Here is a 10,226-nt window from a genome sequence, read left to right as displayed (position 1 = left end):
TGAGCATTCTTTGGCATTGCCTTTCTTTGGGATTGGAATGAAAACTGACCTTTTCCAGTCCTGTGGCCACTGCTGAGTTTTCCAAATTTGCTGGCATATTGAGTGCAGCACTTTCACAGCATCATCTTTCAGGATTTGGAATAGCTCAACTGGAATTCCATCACCTCCACTAGCTTTGTTCGTAGTGATGCTTTCTAAGGCCCACTTGACTTCACATTCCAGGATGTCTGGCTCTTACACATGGTTGTCTTTAGTCCCATACAGTTTCTTTGTATTTTGTTGCTGGAGGAGAGGTGTGTCCAGGTGCAAGCACTGCAGCTAAGGGTCCCAGGTCCCAGTCTGTCTCAGGAAGAGAGCTAAGTATTCAATGTTACAGCATCACTAGTAAAAGTGAAAGTGTTAGTTGCTCAGTCATGTCTCTCTGTGACCCCATGGATGATAGCCCACCAGGCTCCTCTGTCCATGGGATTCTTTAGGCTCCTCAGTCCAATACTGGAGTGAGTTGCCAATTTTCTTCTCCAGGGGATCTTCCTGACCCAGGGATTGAACCTGGGTCTCCTGCATTGCAGGGAGATTTTTTACCATCTGAGTCACCAGGGGAGCATCACTAAGAGTACTAAAAGAACAGCATCACTAAGAGAACCCTAAATAATAATCAACTTTTCCCCTCTTGTCCGAGTTAACCTATGCCAGTTAGAATTCTGGTATGGGAATGATAGAAGCCAAGTTCCAACTCATTTAAACAACAGGGCATTTATTGGTTTTAATGACTGTGGGGAATCAGGATGGGTAAACGGAGACACAGCAGGACCTAGGAATTCAGACAAGATCATGGAGGTCAGATGCTCTCACCCCCTGTTAGTCTTGCTTCATTTATGGTTGACTTCATTCTGAAGAGAAGCTCTGCCCAGAAGTTAAGATGACCACTATCTTCCCATCAAAAGTAGCAGTCTTCCTGCTCGGAGGAAAGTCTCAGAAGTAATTGGATTTGAACCCATCACTGCGCCTGAGATATTGGGGTCCTCCAGTTGGCCAGCCGGGATTACAAGCCCACAGTGTGGTGGTGGCAATACTATGACTGATGCTTCTCTAAGACCACGTGGAGCCGGGGATGACAGGTTTCCCGAAGGCTGGAAGATGAGCAAGCTACTGGATGTGTCCACTCATCCACCACCTGCCCTTCTAGTCTGCCTACGTGAACTCACAGTTTGTATATCGTTGTAATTACAGTACAGATAAATGTGTGCAAAAGAAACTCAAGATCATAACATCAGAAAGAGCCTGGGATATATACCTGGCTTCATAGTTTTCTCACCGTGTCATAGTCCATGAAGGGAGGCATTGGGTGATTGAAGCCATTGGGTTTGGGTGAGATCACCTGGGGAAGATGACTGAGAACAGTGGAGCGTCAAGAGGGTGAACAACTGGCAGAGAGAAACATGTAAGGGGTTGAGTAGAGCCCCAGAGACATGCAGAAAAATAGGAAACCTAGAAACCAGAGGAGGAAGTTTCTAGAAGGAAGGATGGAGAATGTAAAATTGCTGGAGAACATATAATTCAGAAAGTGCTTCTAAAGTGGGGTGATATGGACATTAAGTCAGAGCAGTGTCCTAACAGGTGACTTGTCCCACATCTTCTATCTGGAGAGGTACAGGACTGGCCACTGAACCCAGGTCCTCTGGACCTTTTTGGACCCCGAGAGTCTGCAACCAAGGATAAAGGTGAGATGGACAGTTCTGGGGAGAATAGGACAAGGAGCCAGGTCCTGGTAGCCTAATTTAAAGGATTCAGATTGGATATTGAAAAGTACGTGCATGGTTACAAAGGGCTGAAATAACTCTTGACAAACTGTGGCTTATTTAGGGACCCCTTTAAAGCAGGGAAGTCACAAGTCATGGATGGGTCGATGGGAAGTGTGTATCCATAGACAACAGGCCCACCAGCGTTTGGCTGGGCTCTCAGGCAGGCAGTATTTTTACTCTGCTAACCACTGGACTCTTTCATTCCTGAGACTGCTTCTCCTTGCTGTCCCATTGGGGCTTCCCAGGTCTCGAACCGACTAATTGGAAAAGACCCTGATGCTGGGAAAGATTGAAGGCGGGAGGAGAAGGGGACAGAGGATGCGATGGTTGGATGGCATCACCGACTCAACGGACACGAGTTTAGGTAAACTCCAGGAGTTGGTGATGGACAGGGAGGCTTGACGTGCTACAGTCCATGGGGTTGCAAAGAGTCAGACACGACTGAGCAACTGAACTGACTAGGTCTCGCTAGGAGTAAAGAACTGGCCTGCAAACACAGGCGACATGATGAGACATGGTTTGATCTCTGGGTCGGGAAGGTCCCCTGGAGTAGGAAATAGCAACCCACTCCGGGATTCTTGCCTGGGAAATCCCATGGACAGAGAAGCCTGGTGGGCTATATGTGGTTGCAAGAGTCAGACATGACTGTAGTGACTTGGCATGCATGCAAGAGGTTAAATAATAAAGGACATTCTCCTTGAAGAGACTTAATTGACCATATCTGTGGCTCAGACGGTAAAGCATCTGCCTGCAATGCGGGAGATCCAGGTTTGATCCCTGGGTCAGGAAGATCCCCTGGAGAAGGAAATGGCAACCCACTCCAGTACTCTTCCTGGAGAATTCCATGGACTGAGGAGCCTGGTGGGCTACAGTCCATGGAGTCACAAAGAGTCGGACACGACTGAGCGATTTAGCACACAGGCATTGGTCGCACTGGATCCCAAGGAAACCAGACACTCGGAGCCATTTATCTGTAATTTTTATTTTACGTCCTTGCTCGCATGGACAAGAATATCTGCAAAATCCAGGGACTAGCGCACGATGACGTGTCTTAGATGTGAGTGGTATGAAGATAATGTTGGGGCTCTGTGAGGAGGCGGGAGAGGGGGGCCGCGGCAGTGAGGACGAAGGGAGGGGCGAAGGCGGGGCCCACTGCGGGAAAGAGGGGCGGCGGCAGGCCCCCATCACAGGTTCACCATCAGCCAGTCCAGCAGCTGCAGCCGTGTGACGTTGCCCACCGCCTCGTCCAGCTGTCGCTCCTTCTCGTACCGCAGCACCGACTGTAGAACCTCACCTACGCTGCGCCCCTTTTCCACGGCAGCTGCCGAGAGCTGAAGTAGCTGAGGGAGGAAAAGAAAGCGGAAGTTGAGGAGGCAGAGCATCCCACAGAGGGTCCGGCGGGGCCTTCAAGGCCAGAGAGCTGGGGGAGGTCCCTGGCCGCAGGACGGCCTCCAGGGAGGTGCTGAGACTACTTCCAAAACCGAGACACTCGCTGGCTTGTCTGACAAAAGAAAGTGGGTTCCATCGCCCTTCATTTAAACGACAACCCCCTGCCCGTGATATGGAAGATGTCCCATAAAGACTAAAACTTTCTGCTTCCAGTGGCTCTTTGGTCAATGGTGTTCATGCCTTCTAAGGATTCTGAAGTTCTTAAGCTCACTGCAACATCATAAAATGGGCTCCCATCACCGCCCAGAGACCAACACAGACAGGAGAGAAAGAGCCATAGGACAATGTAGATGCTGCTTTCTCAGCCCTGTAGGCCAGAGAGCCCTGGGATGATACAGCAGGAAGGTGACTCAAAGATGCATTCAACCCCCATGAAAATGTTGCCCTGAGAGGTGACGGTTGTCAGTAATACAGTGCCAGAAATCAGCGGAGGCACTGCTCATACCCAAGTCTCTGAACCCTATGTTTAATCCTCTTCCCAGGCATAAAATGAGAAAAGCCCAAGCAAGTATTCTCATATGAGCCCAGTATACTGCCATTCATCTGGAATCCGTGTGGCAACAAAGGAACCAGCTTTCCATTTTGTGCGTTCTGCAACTGACTCTATGAGAAGTTCAAAGGGCAGATTAACAGGCCAAATATCAGGTGTTTTTTCAGGGGAAATTTCAGGCAGAGACTGAAGTGCATAAGGATACTCTTGAAACAGATGGAAAGACAAGTCTCTGCAAAGAGGAGACAGAATGAAGACTGATTTTACAGCTGGTCACCGTACAGTTAAACATGGTCATTGTACAGCTAAACAATAATACCAAATCCAAAATGAAGACTAAATAGATGGAGATGAGTAAGGAAACACAGGAAAACCAAAGACACAACAATAGAAATTAACGGTATTGAACAGTGTAAGAGATAGAATAAGCCTCCTTCAAAAAGATTGAGAAAATAAGCAGAGTTCAGGGGCCTGTGGGACAGTTCCAGAGGGTTTTACATTTATGTCCTTAGAGAATGAAAAGGGTAGTGCAGAAATATATTTAAAGAAATAATGCATGAAAGCTTCCCCAATTTTCTAACAGACATACAGACAAACTCAAGAAGCATAGTGAACTTGAAATATGATGAACCCCCGTAATTCACAAGACCTATCACCATCAAATTGCTGAAAACTAATACTTTGGCCACCTGCTGCGAAGAGCTGACTCATTTGAAAAGACCCTGATGCTGGGAAAGATTGAGGGCAGGAGGAGAAGGGGACAACAGAGGATGAGATGGTTGGATGGCATCACCGACTCAATGGACATGAGTTTGGGTAAACTCCGGGAGTTGGTGATAGACAGGGAGGCCTGGCGTGCTGTGGTCCATGGGCTCGCAGAGTCGGACACAACTGAGCGACTGAACTGAACTGAAAGAAAAAGAGGAAAAGATCTAAAAGTGGCCAGTGACAAATGGCACATTATACATGAGGGAACAACAGTGCCAATGACAGCGAATTTCTCATCAAAAACCACAGAGGACAGAGGAGTGAAACAGCACTTTTTAAGCACTAAAAGAAAAGAACCATCAAACCAGAATTTTATGTCCAGCAAACATATGCCTCAGGAATGAAGGTCAAATAAAACTTCAGATTAAATTAAGATAATTCATCGCGAGAAAAGCGCATTCTGTTTCCTTGCACAGAAGGAAAATGGTATCAGAAGGAAACTGGGAACATGAGGAGCAAACCAACAACAACAGAAATGGTAAAAATCTCAGGATAAATGATGAACGATTTGCCTCCATTCTTTAAAATATGTTTTATGGTTGAAAGGAAAAATAATATTGCCTAAGGATTTTAGGCAATAAAATTAAATAGATTTTAGGCAGCTAATTTTAAATTAGGCTGTGGTTTTTCCTTTGGTGTATGGATGTGAGAGTTGGACTGTGAAGAAGGCTGAGCGCCGAAGAATTGATGCTTTTGAACTGTGGTGTTGGGGAAGACTCTTGAGAGTCCCTTGGACTGCAAGGAGATCCAACCAGTCCATTCTGAAGGAGATCAGCCCTGGGACTTCTTTGGAAGGAATGATGCTAAAGCTGAAACTCCAGTCCTTTGGCCACCTCATGTGAAGAGTTGACTCATTGGAAAAGACTCTGATGCTGGGAGGGATTGGGGGCAGGAGAAGGGGATGACAGAGGATGAGATGGCTGGATGGCATCACTGACTCGAGGGACGTGAGTTTGAGTGAACTCCGGGAGTTGGTGATGGACAGGGAGGCCTGGCGTGCTGCGATTCATGGGGTCGCAAAGAGTCAGACATGACTGAGCGACTGAACTGAACTGAACTGAGGCAGCTAATTACATAAAATAACGGCAGTCTCAGGCAGAAGGATGAAGGGCCCCATAGGGCAGGAAGATTTCTACATTCTAGCCTAAGTGGTCACGGTTGACTCTAAGTAGACTCTGACAAGTTAAGTACATGGATTGTGGTGCCCAGAGAAACCACTAAAAAACTACACAAAGAGATATAGCAAAACCCAACAGATGGATTACAATGGAAGACTGAAAAATGTTTAAAAATAATTCAAAAGAAGACAATAAAAGGAAAAACAAAAAGGAAAAGCAGACTAAACATAACTAGCTGTTCAATCCCTGGGTTGGGAAGATCCCTTGGAGAAGGAAATGGCATCCCACTCCAGTATTCTTGCCTGTGGGGTCGAAAACAGCTGGACAACGACTGAGTGACTAACACTTTCACTTTCACTTGGCCTCTCCCTGCTAAACTCCCCTCCCTTCCCAGCTGTGACAACAAAATACGTCTCCAGGCATTGCCAAATGTCCCTTAGGGGCAAAACTGCCTCCAGTAGAGGACAGTGGAGTTAGGCAAAGATTTATTTGATATGACATCGCAAGTACAAGCAATGAAGGTAAAAACTAAACTAGATGTCATTGTTAAGAACTTCTGCTCTTTGAAACACTCCATTAAGTAAAAAAAATAAGCTCCAGACTGACAGAAAGTATTTGCAAAATATATATATCCGGTGAAGGACTTGTATCCAGAATACATCAAGAATCCTTGTAACTTTCTAACAACCCAGTCAAAGTACGAGCAAAAGATTTACAATTTACATAGACAACTCACCAAAGATTATATATGAATGGCTAATCAGCACATAAAAAGATGCTCAACATCTTTAGTCATTTTAATGTATGTATGTCAAATTAAATCCACAATCAAAAACCACTATAATAGTTATAATTAAAAACAGAACATAATCCATCAACAGAATGTTGATGAGGATATGGAGAAATTGAAATCAATGAAATTGCTGGTAGGAATATAAAATGGTACAGCTTCTTTGGAAAACAGTTGAACAGTTTCTTAAGAAATTATACTTACCATAAAATGCAGCAGTTACACTCCTTGTCAACCAAGAGAAGTGAAAATATATATCCATACAAAGACTTGTATGTGACTGTTCATAGAGGCATTAATCATAATAGCAAAATAATGGAAATAACCCCAATGTCTCTTAATTGGTGAATCAATAGAGAAAACATATACAATGAAATTCTATTCAGCAATAAAAGGAATGAACTGCTGATACATACTGCAACATGGATAAACCTCAAAAACCTTATGCTAATAGTCGAGAGCCAGATGTAAAAAGCTACATACTTTACGACTCCATTATTTTCTAAAATGAAAGGCAAATCTGTAATGATAGAAAGCAGGTTGATGATTACCAGTGGCTGGGGGTGAAACTGAGAAACATAGCCTAGAAAATTCTGAGACAGAGAAAAAGGAGTGTCTAGTCCTATCAATATTAAGACATATGACAGAATTACAATAATTAAAGTAATATGCTATTAAAATAGTATTAAACTAGTAAGAACAGATGAATGACTCAATGGAATAGAACAGAAAGCTTAGGGAAAAAACAAAGACATATAGGTATCTGGAAAAAAATAAGACTGAATTCCTATGTCACACCTTGTATAAAAATGAATTTGAAGTGGACCAAAGCCTTAAACATTTAAAAAAAAATCATAACTGTGCTAGGAGAAAGAACACATGGGGAAGTTTTGTTACTATCTTGTAGTGGAGAATGTTTTCCAAAATATGACACAAAATCTAGGAAAAATAAAAGATGAACTATCATATTTGACCACGTAAACATTTAAAATAATACTTCATGGCAAAAGCAACAAAACGAAACATCAATCAAAAATCAAATGATTAAAAAAATCATATCTAATATCACAAAGGCTATTTTCCTTGTATTATGTAAAACTCTCACAGATCCATAAGAAAAATACCAACAACCTGGCAGAAAAAAAAGGGCAGAGTTTACAAACAAATGATTCATCCATGAAAAAGGAAATTCAAAAACGGCTCTTAGGAACTTCCCTGGTGGCCCAGTGGCTAAGACACTGAGCTCCCTAGGCAGCGAACCTGGGTTCAATTCCTTGTCTGGGAACTAGATTCCAGATGCCACAACTAAAAGTTCACAAAAAGGGCTCAGTGCAGCCAAATACATATTTTTAAAAAACAAAAATGGCTCTTAAACACATGAAAAGATATTCACCATCATTCCTAAAAAGATAAGTGCAAAGTAAGGCAACACTTGGCAAAGACCAAAAGTTTGGCATGGACTGTAGGTTAGTTGCTATGTGGGAAACAGGTGCTCTTATTTTCTTTTAATAGGTGTGCGAATTGGTGTACCCTGGAGAGAGAAATGGCAACCCGTTCCAGTATTCCTGCCTGGGAAATCCCAGGGACAGAGGAGCCTGGTGGGCTACAGTCCATGGGGTCGCAAAGATTCAGACACGACTTAGCAACTGAACAACAAATATGTATTAACTTGTATGCTGCATAAGCATTTTTGGAAAGATAAACAAGAAATTGATCAGAATGGTTTTCTCCAGGGAGGGCAATGGAATGGGGAGATAAAAATGAGAAAAAGTCCTTAATTTTAATTGTGCATCTTTTTTTGTGTGTGCCTTTGGATTTTGAAGTATGTACACATTACCTATTCAAAAATGGATACAGGGACGTCCATGGAGGTCCAATGGTTAAGACTCCTCACTGTCAGTACAGGGGGCCTGGGTTCCAGCCCTGGCCAGGGAACCATGATCCTACATGCTGCAGGGTGTCACCAACAGTTTTTTTAAAATGGATACAAATTTGTTTAAAGGAATTGGGCTCATGGGTATGCTGGTATTGCCAGATTTAATCACCAGCATTAGCATGAAAATAGTTGCCTATATTAAGTCTCTTTCCAAAAAAAATTTCGCAACTCATATTTACATAGTTTCTTTGATGTATACGCCATCCAACTTTTCTTAAAAATATGCTGCTGCTCAGGACAAATCTACTCACTAGGTGACATTTGCATGTGCTGTTGGTCATGTTTCCCACTCTTTTCCTTTAAGAAAATGTGTGTGTGTGTGTGTGTAGAAGGAAGCCTGCAAGTCTATTGTCTCATTCTAGAGAATTGTAGCATAGACATTCTAATTCAAAATAATCTAGAATGTATTATGATTGTTACATAGGATGAGGTAGACTTAAAAGATGGTGTCAGAACAAAGCCTGTTTCACATACTGTACATGTGAAAGCTATGCTTCTTTTTAGATTTTTTCATTAGTCTAAAGCTTTCCTCAATATTGGCTCCTCTGCTAATTGCAACTTATGAAAATAATTTGGTGGCTCAGAGAGTAAAGAATCTGCCTGCCATGCAGGAGACCTGGGTTGGATCCCAGGTTTAGGGAGATCCCCTGGAGAAGGGAATGGCAACTCACTCCAATATTCTTGCCTGGAGAATCCCATGGATAGAGGAGCCTGGCAGGCTAGAGTCCATGGGGTCACAAAGAGTCAGAAACGACTGAGTGACTAAGCACACACACACAAAATAATTTGTTTTACAGACTGGAAAAACTGTGAACAGACAGAACTTGCCAAGCAAGTACTCTTAGGGGTAAATCTAAGATTGGATCTCCATGTTCTGTCCTCTGGCCCAACGTGGAACAGGCACACAGATCAACTGGGGGTTTTGCTAAAGGTTCTGATTCTGTAGGTCAGGAGTGGAGCCTGAGGTTCTGCACTGGCCAACACTGTTGGTGCACAGACACGCAAGGAACAAGCCTACAGAGTACTGTTGCTGCAAAAGGAGCAAGTCGACAGGAGAGACAGTTTCTCATTTAGGCTGAGTGTAGCCTATTCTGTGTGCAGTACAGTCCTGTGTCTTCCTGGTCATCAGATACACCAAGTAACCCAGTTATAAGCGCTACTAACCCCATGCATCAAACAGAGAAAGCCTCTTCCTCCATATCCTCTGGTTTCTAAGAAGACGGATGCTTTTTATAATAACCCCAGCCTCTGGTGCCACCTCCTATTACTTAAGTAGTAAATGCCATTGTTCCACTTCTCTTAATTGAGAGGAAGTAATGTTGAGAAAACAACAACAACAACAACAACAACAACCCTGAGAGAGAGAAAGAGAGAGAGACTGTGTATATTGTGGGGGTGGTCTCTCAATTCCCCTTCATTAGCATGGAGCACCAACTACGTAAAGAAAAGCTTCCCAGACTCAAAATTTCCCTTCCATGAGCAGTTTTGAGGCCTAAATTGGGAGAAGAAAGGAGGCAGAAAGCACACTTACCTTTATCAGTAACAACAATAATAAGCTGATTTTCTGTCTGCCTTATTCTTTAGTCTTACTTATCAATTGATTCGGAACTTAGGGTGAGGGGAAGCTGCTACTGCTAAGTCGCTTCAGTCGTGTCCGACTCTGTGCGACCCCATAGACGGCGGCCCACCAGGCTCCCCCGTCCCTGGGATTCTCCAGGCAAGAACACTGGAGTGGGTTGCCATCTCCTTCTCCAATGCATGAAAGTGAAAAGTGAAAGTGAAGTCGCTCAGTCGTGTCTGACTCTTAGCGACCCCATGGACTGCAGCCTACCAGGCTCCTCCGTCCATGGGATTTTCCAGGCAAGAACACCGG

The 10,226-nt window shown here is 43.8% G+C and overlaps 1 protein-coding gene across 1 annotated transcript in view; it reads right to left on the bottom strand.

The window, feature by feature from the left end:
• Positions 1–2,764: 2,764 nt before the first annotated feature.
• The window catches only part of AKAP3 (A kinase (PRKA) anchor protein 3), a 24,454-nt gene continuing 16,992 nt past the window's right edge, over positions 2,765–10,226 (bottom strand). Inside the window, exon 5 of the mRNA XM_010844989.1 lies at positions 2,765–3,142. Coding sequence (XP_010843291.1) covers positions 2,987–3,142 — 156 coding nt within the window. The 3' untranslated portion in view covers positions 2,765–2,986. The remainder of the gene's footprint in view (positions 3,143–10,226) is intronic.

Source organism: Bison bison, unplaced genomic scaffold (genome assembly GCF_000754665.1).
Source record: "Bison bison bison isolate TAMUID 2011002044 unplaced genomic scaffold, Bison_UMD1.0 scf7180017864213, whole genome shotgun sequence".
Classification (NCBI taxonomy): Eukaryota; Metazoa; Chordata; class Mammalia; order Artiodactyla; family Bovidae; genus Bison; species Bison bison.
This window is presented reverse-complemented; position numbering and strand designations above follow the sequence as displayed.